This window comes from Myotis nattereri (genome assembly GCF_964212035.1).
Source record: "Myotis nattereri genome assembly, chromosome: 6".
NCBI lineage: Eukaryota > Metazoa > Chordata > Mammalia > Chiroptera > Vespertilionidae > Myotis > Myotis nattereri.
Genome location: NC_138081.1, coordinates 56,517,489 through 56,533,337, shown reverse-complemented (window position 1 = coordinate 56,533,337; position 15,849 = coordinate 56,517,489). Strand labels below are relative to the sequence as shown.

At 36.2% G+C, this 15,849-nt stretch overlaps 1 protein-coding gene across 1 annotated transcript in view; it reads left to right on the top strand.

Annotated features, from left to right (window-relative positions):
* The window catches only part of ASCC3 (activating signal cointegrator 1 complex subunit 3), a 257,401-nt gene that overhangs the window by 16,832 nt on the left and 224,720 nt on the right, over positions 1-15,849 (top strand). The window contains exon 4 of the mRNA XM_081093991.1: positions 7,610-8,169. Coding sequence (XP_080950117.1) covers positions 7,610-8,169 — 560 coding nt within the window. The remainder of the gene's footprint in view (positions 1-7,609; positions 8,170-15,849) is intronic.

Here is a 15,849-nt window from a genome sequence, read left to right as displayed (position 1 = left end):
TATTACTCTTTTAGCACATGTATTTTTGGTGTAATTGCATTAAAAAGATAGAGCAAGAGAATAAAGAACAATCACTTATATTTCAGTTGAGTGTGATATAATAATCTGAGGTATTTGTTTAAGAACATGTACATCGACTAGTTAGAGTAATAGGTATTTTAAGCTGGTGGGGATATCAGGGAACATGTTGTCCAGTCCCTTCATTTTGTATGTGAAGAAACAGGGCTCATAAAGGTTAAGTGAATCCCATGGTTGATTTGTGGTGAAGTTAGGCCTAGACCTAAGTTTTAACATAGAAACATGATGTAAATCCTAGATTCTTTACTTTCCTTATAGTCAGAGGTCAAGTCCTGTCAAGTCTACTTTTCAGCTACTCTTAAATTCACTTTCTCTACATACTTACCATTGCCCTGGTTTAAGCTTTTACCATCTGATGTTTGAACTACTGCATTAGCCTATTTCCTCAGCCTTATTTCTTTATTCTGCTTCTACACTGTGACTAGACTGATCTTTGTAAAAAGCATGCAAAGCTCATGTTTATTCCCAGCCTACTCTTTAGACCAAATTCCTTAGAATGGACATTAGAAAAGCTCCTTTATGAGTTGAAACAATGTACCTTTTCATCTCTTTGTCATTCTATCACATGCAAGCTTTGCTCCTAAAATATGCAATGTGTACTATTTTAATTTCCTGAACAGTGCTTAGGTTGTTTTTTCCTCCTTGTCATGTATGTGTTATAGTAACTTTCCCCATTGTGTTCTTCTGGGGAAATGCTTCTCATCTTTGAAGAAATAGTTTAGGCTTCATTTATGTCCTGTTATTCCTTTGTAGTCTTAGTGTATAGTGCTCCATTAGATTATCATCCATTCTATACTTTTTTAGAGCACTTTCTCATTATTTGATAATTGTTTACACCAGTCCTTTCCTTGATGGAAATAATATTCTGGGCTCTTAATCTTAGTTTATCTAAATACTCATTGTAGACATAACTGTCTCCTCAATGGATTTTGAAGGAGAAACAGTCATATTAGCCTATCTTCTCTGTGCAATGACACTTTGTCAATACATTTTATGTGCTTCAAGTAAAAATATTTTTGAAAATAGGTTAAGATTGAGAGTGGCAGTTAGTAAAATCCATCATGTACAAGGCATGCATCTCTATTAGAGTTTTAAATTATTATAGAATGTTGATTTTCCACTATTTTATCATAGAAGTTTTAAGATTTTCACAGCATAGATAGAAACTAGAATGGGGGTCAAAAATGGTGGGAAGTCAGCAGAAGAACCTGGCAGTTCTTTAATCAGCTCTGTAACTGAATTTCCCTCTCAGGCTAGAACAGGATGATCTAATGATTTTACTCTGGTCTGGATACAGAACAGGACTCAGTCATAATTGAACTTTATTTTTTTAAGTATTTACATTATTTTGCTATACACAGACCTTGTTTTGCCTTCTCTAGTTTATAACCCCTGTTTTATTTGGGCTTTGATGTTTTTATGCATTTTACCTTTAATAGCCTTGTCTTTAACAAAAGTACAAATCAAAAGGTTTGTTGGACATGACTGACTTATAAAGTGTGGTTTAGGGAATTTGGGAATCTATTATGTTTTTCAGGTTGTTGAGGAAATAAGATTTTACTATAAAAAATGAGGAATCTGAACTGAGTGTGGAAAGCATTTTATAAAGTGATGACTGCAGAAGGAGGTATATATAGAAATTAGTTGGATCTGACAATTCTGTATGGAAATAAGGGTATGCATATCCTATATAATAAAAGGTTAATATGCAAATCAACTGAATGGTGGTATGACCAGTTGCTGTGATATGCACTGACCACCAGGGGGCAGACACTCAATGCAGAAGCTTCCCCTGGTGGTCAGTGCACTCCCATGGGGAGCACCGCTCAGCCAGAAGCCAGGCTCACGGATGTAGAGTGCAGTGGCGGTGGTGGGAGCCTCTCCCGCCTCTGCAGAAGTGCTAAGGTTGTCTGACTGCCATCAGTCAGACATCCCCTGAGGACTCCCGAACTGCGAGGGGGCGCAGGCCTGGCTGACGGACCCTCCCAAGTGCATGAATTTTGTGCGCTGGGCCTCTAGTAAATAATAAAGGCCTGTTGTGTATAGAGTAAAGCAGGAGGTTTTTCATGAATATTTGTAAAAAAACAACTATCTTAAAAATTGTAGATTCCAAAAAAGTTCAACGTTCCACTTGACATAAACTGGCAGACAAGATAATTTAGGATAGTTCTCTGCTGAGAATAATTAGAAAAACTGTAAAATAGAAAACAGTTTGACTGCATCATAGTACTTCCGATGCAATAAAAAATTATGGGGCCAAGATCTAACAGCATAAATAAACCTAGCAAATCTGATCCTGGCATTTGGGCCACTTTTATCTGAAATTGACTAGTCCAGAGGAGGAGGACAGATGAAAAGGGAGGATGAGAAGATGAACAGAGCTCTTGACAGATTCAGAGGACTAAGATGACAAAAATGACTAAAATAGACAAAGGAAGAAACAGAAAATCTGAATATTTGACTGTTAAAGAAATTGAATCTGTAATTAAAAACCTTCACACTAAGAAATCTATATATGCCTCAATGGCGTTATAGGGGAATTCCATATAATGTCATTTAAAATGATATGATGGTACTGTAGATTATAGGAGGTTACATGCATATAATAATCAAATGTAATGTACTATCCTTGATTGGGCACAAGACTGCTAACGACTTGGCCTTTCTTTCATGTCTGTTGCCTTTGTTCACCATGTGTGCGCGACTCCTAGCCATCATATCTCTGCACTAGATGTTTCCTATTTAAATTTTTTGAAAGTAGATTATGTTGCTAGATTTTCTAACAATCGAATCACCTTTGCATTCCTGTAATAAACTATAGTTACTTATACTGTATTTTTAGATATATGGATAGATACAGTAAGCTATTGTTTAGAATATTTGCAACTGTATTTTTGTACCATCTTTATTTCATTTTCAGCTTTAAGTTTTCATAAAATTATTTTCCTATAGCATAGGATAATTTCAAATTATGAGTTAATATATGTGGTATACATTTAGTTCTGTCATTTACTAATGAGTAGCTAATATCACTAATCCAGTTTCCTCATATATAATATGGTGATAGTAATTCTTTGTATGGTTGGTGGGATGTGAAGCAATACTACAAAGTGCCTAGAGTACAGCCTGGTAAATGGCTGTCAGTGAATAATTTTATTATAATCTAGATGTTCCAGTAGCCATTGATAGACAAATAGTTTATCTATGCGACTATAGATGTACTGATATGTGCCCAGTGATGATGTGGTACAAAAAGGGGAGGAACTCTGCTTGGGTTAGTCAGGAAGGAATTCATAGAGAAGGAACTTGGGAGAGAATTAGATTGTGTTTGACTGTTTCAGGGACAGAGTTATTTTTAAATTTCTATATCACAAGAAAAATGACAAAACAAAAGAGCTGAATAACAATGAAAATCATAGATGACTTTGCAAATATATTGGCTGTATAAACAGGCAGTTCAGATTATGTGGGGATATGACAAAATAGCTGTAAATTGAATGGATTGTAGCAATGGCAAGTGTTGGAAATAAGATCAACTCTTCACAGTTTGCTTTAGTTTATCAATATATTATTCTTCATTTACAAATTATTATGATTCCTTAGCGTACGAAAATTTACACTGCATTCCTCAGTAGAGGCATTTTTGTACCTTTACTTGTAGTTAAAGATTGTAATTAATTTTCTCTATAGTACTGTCAAGGCTGTAACTATATGTTTTATAAATGTATGCTGCACTGACGTGTATACTTTATATCATCTTTTTATAAAATGCTTTTTCCTTGGATGTTAAAATTTTTTTTAAAATGCCAGTTAAATCTCAGTGAGCTATGTGATTTGTTCAAAGATAGTTTATTTCCTTAGTAATGCCCACAATAACGGAAGCTTATATATGATATTAAAACTTTTTGTTAGCTCTTTGGTTCCTTGGAAAGTCAAGCTGTAATTTGATGCAGGATTTTATAGTACTAGAAATGGTAATATAGCGGCTGGATGCCGACTGAAAGTCTACACTGTAAAGATGAGTATCCACATTTTGTAATGAATATACGTACAATTAAACGACTAACTTTAAAAAAATGGAGAATTGTCTTGGCCTCTCTTTAATCTCTTATACTACTACTAATCTCTTTCTCCACCAAATAGTTTCTCTGTTTGCTTCCCTTTCATTATTTGCTCACTCCGAAGGCAGTAGGTAATTTCTATTAAAGTTCAGGAATAATCTTAACATCTAAGTGGTTTCTTCAAATTACTGTATTGAACATTTCTTGAATACTTTGCCTACTTAATGCAAGGCTTTCCTGGAGGATTTTTGATGTACAAGACTTATACTAAAAAATAAATGGAGCTCATTATTTTAAATTATATTACTTAGCCATTTTTTTTAAAAAAATATTTTATTGATTTTTTACAGAGAGGAAGGGAGAGAGATAGAGAGTTAGAAACATCGATGAGAGAGAAACATCGATCAGCTGCCTCCTGCACATCTCCTACTGGGGATATGCCCGCAACCCAGGTACATGCCCTTGACCAGAATCGAACCTGGGACCTTTCAGTCCGCAGGCCGACGCTCTATCCACTGAGCCAAACCGGTTTCGGCATACTTAGCCAATTTTAAATTTATACCACATAAATTGTTCAGTTTATTCCCCCCAAAAGCCATATGGTAAATGCTTACCTCTATTAGTTTGTTTGATAATTTGGTGATTATTTGAAAAATGGTATAATGCAGAACAGTGAAGATTTAACTGGTTAAGGAATTCATTTGTTGAAAACTTCTAAATTGCATATTTAGCAATTAAGGATGAAAACAGTTGATGGATATTTTTACTTGATTAAAATGTCCTACTCATTCCTTATAAGGAACTTCTCAACTACGTATTAGAGTGAGCTATTTAAAAAGTTACAAGTGGTTAGATATCCAAAGTAGCTTCCTTAAGTAAGGTTTGAAGGTCATAAGTTTCATTCAAACTTTTGCCAGTTGATTATTTAGTTTATTTTCTTTACTGAGGTTTTATCTTGAGGATAGAAAACTACACTTAAAATTCCTATTCTTCTCAGGAAGACGAGCACAGTCAGTGGTATGAAACAAACACTTCTTGAATTGGAAGTAAATGTTAACAAAGAGCTTCAGCTTAATAATCACTTAAAAGATTCACTTCCTACTGAATTCTACGTAAAACATAAAGGGAAACGAACAAAAAATAGGTTGCTTGTAAACAAGATCCTCAGTTAACGTTTAGTTTTGGATATAGTGTAAGAAAACAGGTACCTGACTACCTATTACCAATTTCCACTCCAGACGCGCACCACTCATTTTCCAGGCCTCCCCGCCCCCCTCGTGCTTTCCGTGTGCTGGGTCAGCCGGCGGGCGGAGAAGCGCAGAAACACCTTGGTGCAGAAACACTGCGCCTTCCCTTCTCATTGTTGAGGGCAGGAGCTTTGACAAGTCAGACATCTACTTGCATCTATTAAGATTTTTTTTTCTGTTTTACAAGCACCTTTTATATTTCTCGGCCACCAAAGGATCCAAGTGCTGGCATCACAGGTGGGCTCTACTACCATATTAGGGTGGTCCTTTGTCACTGCCCTGGCTGGGCCACGTTCCCTGCTCCTATCCCGGGCTGCCTGCTCATCCGGGTCTGCTGGCAGCAGCCGGGGCGTGGCATCACGTCATCACATGCAGGCGGAGCGCTGGGACGCGTGTCCGCGTGTCCGCGTGTCGCTGCGGGCGGGGGCTCGCGTGTGGCCGCGGAGGGCGGCACGGAGGGACCATCTCGCGTGCTTTAGCACTCCGGAGAAGTTGTGTTCAGATTGCAGTACTTTGGTTTCTTTGTTAGATGGTCAATAGTAGCAACAAATAATGTTTGCTAGTGCTTCTCAAAAATTGGAATTTCCGGACTCCTGACGAGCGCGGTGCAGAGATTTACTTTTGAGAAGTTTCTTTGTGGTGTGAACACGCAGGCGAGTTAGTAGAATATTAACATTTGTGAAAAAGCATTATCCAACTAAGATTACCATTTTAGCGGGATATAGAAAGAGATACAGTGGAGATGTGTTTTCTTTTTCTTGATTTTGATTAATAATTACCATATTTTAAATTCTAAGCCAGTGGGAATTTGTTAGAGATGCACATTCTCAGGCCCCGTCTCAGGCAGAGTGAATCTGAAACGCTGAGACAGAAGACCCACAGTCTAGGTTTTAAACAAGAACCCCGGGGATTCTGATGCACAATTTAAGGTGTTTTTTGTTTGTTTGTTTGTTCTTAATCCTCACTGAGGACATGCATGGATTTCAGAGAGAGAGAGGAAGGGAGGGAGAAAGAGGAACATCAATGTGAGAGAAACATTGTCCCTTGTCTCCCTTATGTGCCACAACTGGGGAGAACCTGCTACCTTTTGGTGTATGGAAAGTGTTTCAACCAACCCAGCCACACTGGCCAGGGCTTGACGCACATTTTATTTGAGAACTAGCGGTCTAAGGAAATATTATTTCATTCTATTTATATAAGCAAATTAGCATATGATATAGCAAATAGATATTAATTTCAAACATTTTTTCATATTTTCTAAAAATTGTCATTCTCAGAATTATTGTCCTCAAAAGTATTTTCAGATATAGAGTGCTGAGATGTGGCTCTAAAAGGCTATGTACATCTGACATTTTCTATCTTATAGTTAATAAAATTCATAGAGATCATTACTAAATTACTAAAAATAGTTTGTGATCCGACATTTCTGAGTTGAGGTGTTTATTCCTCAATCTTCTTTGAATAACATTTTCTAAAACTTCAGTGGAGAACTACATTAATTTCATTTTAAAAGTTAACTTATCCAATTCAGTTTCTGAGTAATAGTAGCTTGTGATCTAAGAAAAACACTTTCTTGTGATATTTCCTTACTAAGCAAGATTTTGTTAAAATCTATCTTTCCTGAATATTATTCTATCCTAGAAGTATTTTAAAATCATAATGATTTAGCCACTTGGGGATAGTTTTGATGAAAGGATTTTGATTCACATGAATCACATGAATTTATTTTTTTCTTAAAGAAGTTTCAGTATACTCTGAAGAAATCCAAACGCTTAATTTGAGAAGATATATGCATTCCTATGTTCATTGCAGCTTTATTTCAAGAGAAAAGATAATTGAAAAGTGCCTATCAATTTGATTTAAGAAATGGCATATTACTTGGCCATACTAAAGAATGAATCATACCATTACTCATCAAATCAGTTTTTAAAATTTGGTTTTAAATCAGTTTTGAAGAGAGGTAAAGTGTTACTAGGTAGTTTCTCTATTTAGGTATAGAATAATCACTGACAATGATTTGCTTACCTAATACAGTTCTTTGGAAATTTGGGAATGTACTTAAAGGAGCTTTTCTGCTCTTAAATTGGTTTATCTTTACCAGTATGTTTTTACTGCTGGATTTACCCAGAAGAATCTTACTAGTAGTTTTTTTGTTTTTGTTTTTAATGGTAACTTGAACTATGATTCACTTGAGCTAATACCGTTTCTTTTATCTTTGAATAGTCGGAATGGAAAATGGAAAAGAAGCAATTGAAAATGCGGCTGCATTTCTCTTCAAGACATTTCACTTGAAGGACTCTGTTGGTCACAGTGAGACAAAGGCTATCAAACAGATGTTTGGCCCCTTTCCATCATCATCTGCCACTGCAGCTTGTAATGCTACCAGTCGAATTACTTCTCATTTTCATCAAGACAATCTTGCTGCTCTTTTCCAGGTGACAAAAGAAGAATGTGGTGATAGAGTTTTATTTGGCAATAATTTAGCATTTTCATTTGACATGCATGATTTGGACTACTTTGATGAGCTACCAATAAATGGTGAACCCCAGAAAACTATAAGCCTAGATTACAAGAAGTTTCTGAATGAACATTTGCGGGAGCATTCCACCCCGGAGGTCAAACCTGTGGAGAAAACAAATGACTCCTTTTTGTGGTGTGAAGTCGAGAAGTACTTAAATGCAACTTTAAATGAAATGGCTGAAGCAACAAGAATAGAAGATCTTTGCTGTACTTTATATGATATGCTTGCTTCTGTTAAAAGTGGTGATGAACTTCAGAATGAGGTATAGTTGAAGTTATTGAAGTTTTACACTAATGTGAACTATCTTATATGAAATAGCTTTATTAAACATGGGTGGTAAACAAAAAAATAAGTACTTTTTAATATTGTGCTTCAGTAGGAATTATTTGACTAGGTTGACATCTGAGGGGAGACTATACTTTTTGGTACTTACTTGCATTATAAATGTTACCAGAATCTTTTGAAATTTTGATATAGAATAATTATGATTTAATATAGTATGATTTTCATACGTTTTGTTCTCAAAGCTCCTTTATACTTTTACAAATTACTGAGGATCTGATAGAGCTTTTCTTTATGTTGTTTGTATATTCTATTGATATTGTGTTATAAATTAAAAACAAATTTTATATAGTAGATGCTTTAATAATTGTTTACTAAATCATTTAAAATAATACTAAGTCTAATTTTTACTCCATGGAAGATTATACTCACCTTATACGTATGGAAGGATGAAAAATAAAGAGGCAAATAATATTTTAGTTATATTATGAAAATAATTTTGACCTCATGGCTTCCCTGAAAGGATCTTGGAGATTTAGACTACACTTTGGAAACCACTGATTTAATGTGTATACTGCAGTTTGGTCAGAAGAGTATAGAGATGTTTTTGGTACTTAGAATAGAGTATTTAAAATATTGTATAGAATGATTAACATTAATACTTTATGAAAAGGTTCCCCTGTTAAGTGTTATACATTGTTGTTGTTTTTTAATATGTTTTTTAAATTGATTTTTAGGGAGAGCAGAAGGGAGAGGGATAGAGAGATAGAAACATCTATGAGAGAGAGAAACATCATCGATCGGCTGCCTCCTGCATGCCCCCTACTGGGGATTGAGCCCCCCCAAAAAAACCCAGGCATGTGCCCTGGGAATTGAACCAGCAACCTCTTGGTTCAAGGGTTGATGCGCAACCACTGAGCCACACCAGCTGGGCAAGTATTATACATTCTTACTAGTAGTCTTGGTAGTCTTAGTACTGCTGAACAATAGGAGGATAGTAACATCAACCAGGTTCAATTAAGATAGTGTCCCTTCAGCTATGAGGATGATATATGTGCTGCTTTTTCTATATTCATTTCACTAAATAATTAGAAGAGCCCTTTCCCTAACCCTAAGTCTGAATAGATAATCTGCCATTTGGTAAAATTACACTTTAAAACTTAGAGAATGTTTAGTATTGTAGAATTTTCCTACCCATAGTATTTGTATGTCTAGTATAATATCCAAATGGAGATATCCATATAATAAGGTCTACTAATTTAAGGAAGAGTTTCTTTTTTTAAAAGGCATCCTATGGCATATGATGGAAGTTATATGTTTTTGTTCTTAGTCTTTGTATTTGGATGCAATTGTTCCGTGCTAACACTCCATAGATCTAACAGTACTGACATGAAGAATGCTTTTCACTATCTTGCCTTCAGATATCAAACTTTCAGTTGCTTTGCCAATCTAAGAACAACTAACCTAATAATTTCATAGGAAAAAGTATTGTGACTACAGTTTGACACTTGAACAGTGCAGGGGTTTACAATCCTGCTGACTCCCCCATGCAGTCCAAAATCTGTTACAACTTTTGACGCTCCTCCCCCCCCCCAAATTAACTACTAATATCCTACTGTTGATTGGAAGCCTTACCAATAACATAAACAGTTGGTTATCACATACATATTTTGTAATGTCTAGTCTATACTGTATTCTCATAATAAACTAAACCAGAGAAAAAAATGTCAAGAAAATCATAAGGAAGAAAAAATATGTTTACAGTATTTATCGAAAAAAGATTGTATAAGTGGACTCACACAGTTCTCAAACCCATGCTGTTCAAGGGTCCACTGCATTTTCTCATGACACTTGGTGAGTTCTGTTCTTTGCTCTGTTATCTTGCCCTTTGTTGATGTTAAGCTTACATTTAAATAAGTTAAGTAGTTTTCACAGTCTACTACTTATATCTTGTTCTTTTTCTTTTTTTAAATTGGGGGAGCGGTTACTTTTATCTAGCATTTCTGTTTTTCTTCATTGTTTCTCATAGATAGCAGGGATTCTGAAGTCAAATCTGGGAGCAGTTCCTAAACCTTGGAATGTGATGCATCAGAGTGTGAATATCTGAACTTATTTGAAGAGGCTAGGTCAGTGATGGCGAACCTTTTGAGCTCGGCGTGTCAGCATTTTGAAAAACCCTAACTTAACTCTGGTGCCGTGTCACATATAGAAATTTTTTGATATTTGCAACCATAGTAAAACAAAGACTTACATTTTTGATATTTATTTTTTATATTTAAATGCCATTTAACAAAGAAAAATCAACCAAAAAAATGAGTTCGCGTGTCGGAGGTTTGCCATCACTGGGCTAGGTTATTCATTACTACTTTTCCCCTTACCATAGGTAGCATTCAGTGTTTATGATATGCTCTTTCCTGTTGTAAGCTCATATTCTGTGTAGGAGAAGATGCAAGCAAAGTGAGAATGGAAAGAACATATCCTGATTTTATTTCCTTCCTTCATACATTTGATAAAAGGACTCTCTTTGTTATTTCTCCCAGTTTTGTATGCCTAGGTTTTTTTTTTTGAGAGATCTAACCTTAAAGATCCTACTATTATAGGTTTTGAAACATATTTGTTAATATGTTCATTCTTTTTGTGTTTTTGCTACATTTCTCTCATATTTCTCTAATTTTTTCAGTTTATGGCTACCATGTCAGCCATTGGGTTTTATTATAATACAATCATTGTTTCTCTCTTTTTTTTTTTTCTCAGTGTTGTGATGGAAAACAAAGTATTTTGTGCCATGTAATACCACCTATTTTTAACACAAGTTTGCTTATTTTTCTAATTTTAAAAAATACATCATTGTAAAATATTTAGAGTACACAGTTTAAAGGAACTAAGTCTTCTTTTGGAGTATATATATTTTAAAATATTAATACTTTAAAAATGGGTTAAACAGTATATGTAATTTAGAATTTTTTTTTTAGTCACTTTTATACCTGTTTTTAAGACAATATTTTATTATATAACTAGAGGCCTGATGCACAAAATTCGTACAAGGGGCTCGGCCCTTGCAGCTGTAGCGGCTTGCCTCAGCCTTCGCAGTCCTTGCTTCATCCGAAAGGACATCTGGAAGGTCATTCAGCTGTCCGGTCTAATTAGCATATTACACTTTTATTATTATAGATACATTTTAATGGCTGCAGAGGATTACGTTTATCACCATAAATTATTTTATTAAATTAATACTCCACTATTGAAGGTTTATTATATCTAGCCTTTCTTGCAATAAAGACTCTTATGCTAAGTATTTGCTTGTACGTATTTTCCCTTGAATATATTTCTATCAGTGAGAAGTTTGCATCCAAAAGTACTAACAAAGTACTTTCCTGAAAGAATCTGCCAGTGTATATTACTACCTGTGATATATGAGTATCTCTGTACTTAGATCTTTTCCAGTCCTATCATGCTTTAAAAGAGAAACGCTTGCCTATTTAGTAGAGAGAAAATGGTAACTCAGTTTTAATTACATTTTTATTACTACTGAGGTTGAAGTTTTTAAAAATATATTTTAGGCCACTAACTTGTCTTGTAAGAATTGCCAGTTTTTTATTTTATGATGTTGAAATTCATTTTTTATTTCTAAAAAATTTATGACGTTAAATTTTTTTGGCAGTTGTATTAGTGTTTAAGTAGGCAAGTCTATCATCTTTTCACTTAGTAATCTTCCTTTGGTGTTATGCTTAGAAAGGCACTCCCCAAGACATGATTGAACCTCCCATTAAAAAAAACAAAAACAAAAAACTTTCTATTTAATCTCAGTGGTTTTGGGTAGAGTGTTATTCAGATCATATGTATCTTTTCTCTAATTTGTGGATACATATCTGAATATGCCCTTATTGCATATTCTATAGAGATATAGACATTTTCTCTCAAGGTTTTTGTTACTTCCATGTTGTCTATCATTTTTGGATATTTATTTGTACTTTATAAGGGATGAAACTTTTTATGAGGAAAATGCAAGAATTATTTGCTCTACTTGTAGCTGAACATAACATCTAGGAAAGGTCAAGATAACTGAAGTTTTGCACTTGCTATTAACAGGTCTCTTAAGTTTTGTAATCTATGTTGGGGAAAGCCTAGTCATATTTTTTATTTATCTTGGCTGTATGTTGCTTTCCCCCCATTTTATTGCTCTAATTATTAAAATGATGGGCTGAATATGACATGATAAAATAGATAAATATAAGTTCATATACTTGTAACCAGAAATACTGGGAATTCCAGAAAGACAGATCTGGTTTAGCAGCTGTATATGTAAAAAAAAAAAAAAAAAAAAAAAATTCTGTGTGAGTTAGTCATGGGAACTACAAATTCAGGTAGTTAAAGCATGGACTTTGAAGTTAGAAACATGTATCAATCTGAGCTCTGCTATTTATAAACCATTGGACCATTGGACCTTGGCCAAGTCACTTTTCTAAGCTGCTGTTTTCTAACTTGTTAACATGAAAAAGTGATTGGCTAGCATGTAGGTTGGCTGTGAATATATGGCATGATATAATCTATCTATCTATATATATATATATATATATATTAAAGCCTAAGCGACTGTTACGACCAAACGACCGGTTGACCAGTTGCTATGATGCGCACTGATCACCAAGGGGGCAGACGCTCAATTCAGGAGCTGCCTCCTGGTGGTCAGTGCGCTCCCATAGCCAATCTCCCGTGGCTCCCTCCGCTATGCCAGGCAGTCAACCTCCCATAGCCCCTTCCCCCTCACCTCCCACCTGGCCAACCACCCGTGGTCCCTCCCAATGAGGGGGCTGGCAGGTCAACCTCCCGTGGTTCGTTCCCCCAGCCGGCAGGACCCCCCGATAGGCCCTGATTGGGGGGCCAGCCGGCCAACCTCCTGGGGCTCCTCCACCCGCCCCACCCCTCCTGCCTGGCTGGCTGACCTCCAGATAGGCCTCGATTGCTGGCCAGGCTGAGGGACCCCACCCATGCATGAATTCGTGCACTGGGCCTCTAGTTCTATCTAATAATAGACAAACATGGTAACTGACCGTACCTTCACTACACTTCCCATTGGCTAATCAGCGTGATATGCAAATTAACCACCAACGAAGATGGTGGATAATTTGCATACTGCAGACAGGGCGGGGCAGCGCGAGCCGCCAGCACGCTGCCATCCAAGGCAGGCCAGCCACTGAAGCCCCAGAAGCCCCAGAAGCCCCAGAAGCCGCCTGATATGGTAGTAACTCTATCAGTAAGCACTCTGAAAGTCAGTGGCATAAATGCACCAATTAAAAGACAGATTATGAGGGTGAATCAAAAACAAAACCCACTTTAAATATAAAGGCACATATAGATTAAAAGTAAATGAATTAAGCTGCAGCCTGTTTTGCTCAGTGGATAGAGCATTAGCCCGTGGACTGAAGGGTCCCAGGTTCGATTCCAGTCAAGGGCATGTACCTCAGTTGCTGGCTTGATCCCCAGTCCCTATCAAAGCATGTGCAGGAGGCAACCAATCAATGTGTCTCTCCCTTCCCCTTCACTCTCTCTAAAATTCAATGGAAAAATATCCTTGGGTGAAGATTAACAAAAACAAAATAAATGGATTAAATAACATTGAAGAGATTATAAGAAAAATATATTCCAAATTTTGTTAGTAGTATAATGGTTATGTTTAAATTATTAACACCTAAGAAATTGGGTGAAGGGTACATATAATATGCTGTAGTACTTTATAGTTTTTTTACATGTATGAGATTATTTCAAATTAAAATATTAAAAAATTAAAAATTAATTAAATATTAATTGAAATGTATCTGTATTACATGAAAAATCTAATTGCTTCTAGCATAATTTATTAAATTGTGCTAAAATTTGCAAGAGTTCAATTAAAAAATATCTTAATTCTAAATGATATAATAGAAAATTTATAATAGTGCAGTTATAAGCACTTATCTGAAAATACAAATTTAAAGAAGTGAATTTAAACAAGGGATTAGCCAAAGAAAGTATATGCACTACACATGGACACAGACAACAGTCTGGTGATGGCCAGAGAGAAGTGGGGGGCAAGAGCTGGGTAGAAGGAGCAAAAGGGGGGAAATAGGGACATCCTCTATAATAATAATAAAAGGCTAATATGCACATTGACTGAACGGCAGAATGGCCGGTTGCTATGATGCGCACTGGCCACCAGGGGGCAGATGCTCAATGCAGGAGCTGCCCCCTGGTGGTCAGTGCACTTCCATATGGGGAGTGCCACTCAGCCAGAAGCTGGCTCATGGCTGGCCAGCTCAGTGGTGGTGGCAGGAGCCTCTCCCACCTCCGTGTCAGCACTAAGAATGTCCAACTAACGGTTTAGACCTGATCCTTTGGGGACGTAAGCCTTTAGTTGGACATCCCCCGAGGGCTCCCTGGCTGCCAGAAGGATGCCTGACTGCAAGCTTAGGCCTGATCCCTCAGGGAGTGGGCCTAAGTCGACAGGTGGACATCCCCCCAAGGGGTCCTGGACTGTGAATGGGCACAGGCCGGGCTGAGGGACCCCCTTCCCCCCGAGTGCACAAATTTTTGTGCACCGGGCCTCTAGTATGACATAAAGCTCTTGAAGCTCTTAGAATAGTGCCTAACATCTGGTAAGTACAAATATTCCATACGTATTACCTGTTGTAAGTAGTGTTATGTATCTACCAAATAATAAAATTTTATTATTAAAAAAGTAACCTTATACATGGGTGATGATAATTCAGTTCAACTCTTCAAGCTGTACCTGGTCACCACACATTAAGGGAGATAGAATCCTACTGAAGGTCTAGAGGAGAGTGATCAGGTTGGTTGGTAAAGGAAATGGAAATAATGTCTTATGATGGGCACTTGAAAAAAAATGTATTTGGTTATACTTTCCAAGAGAAAGCTATGGTGGGATAGGAGAATGGACATGATATTTGAAGAGCTGTATGTGTAAGACAGATGGCCCAAGGATTATCACTAGGACCTCAGGGTAGAAGGTGTAGGGACAGCTCTCAGCTTGGTAAACCTTTTTAATTTTCGAAGTTTGTTAAATATAAGGAGTACTTTGGGTAAGTAATGAGATCTTTTATTGAAGGTTTAGTTTCATTTGCCGACTGATTATTTCATTGGAATTTGTAGAGAGTTGGATTTTGATGACTTACTAAGATATGGGGGAAAGGTAAAGATATTGTTAATATGTTAAGTTAAACTCAAAACGAGGATTAAAAATTACTTGCTGTTTCCAATTTGTGGCAATAATAGATTCCAAACTATTTTGCTCTTAATTGGAATGGTTGCTCAAAGAGTAAGACATGTTGCCAAATTTATACATTTTGTCTTCGTCTTCTCTTTTGGCAATCATTCATTCATTTATTCATTTATTCCTTCTATTGTGTGTGTCAGATACTCTTAGGTTTTGGGATACAAAAAGGTAACTTACAAAGTTTAACCAACCCAGGCCTGTTATCTTGTTTTTTAAGTCTCCTCCTCTTAAAACTTTCATACATACATTTAAAAGAGAAATGGGCAAGAAAATTGCATTTCATATAATGAGTGTTTTTATGACTAATTTGGAGGAACACATGGGTTGCATATATTGAGAGATATCTGTAATAAATTGATATGAGAAAGAAATAAAATTAAGCATATTAGT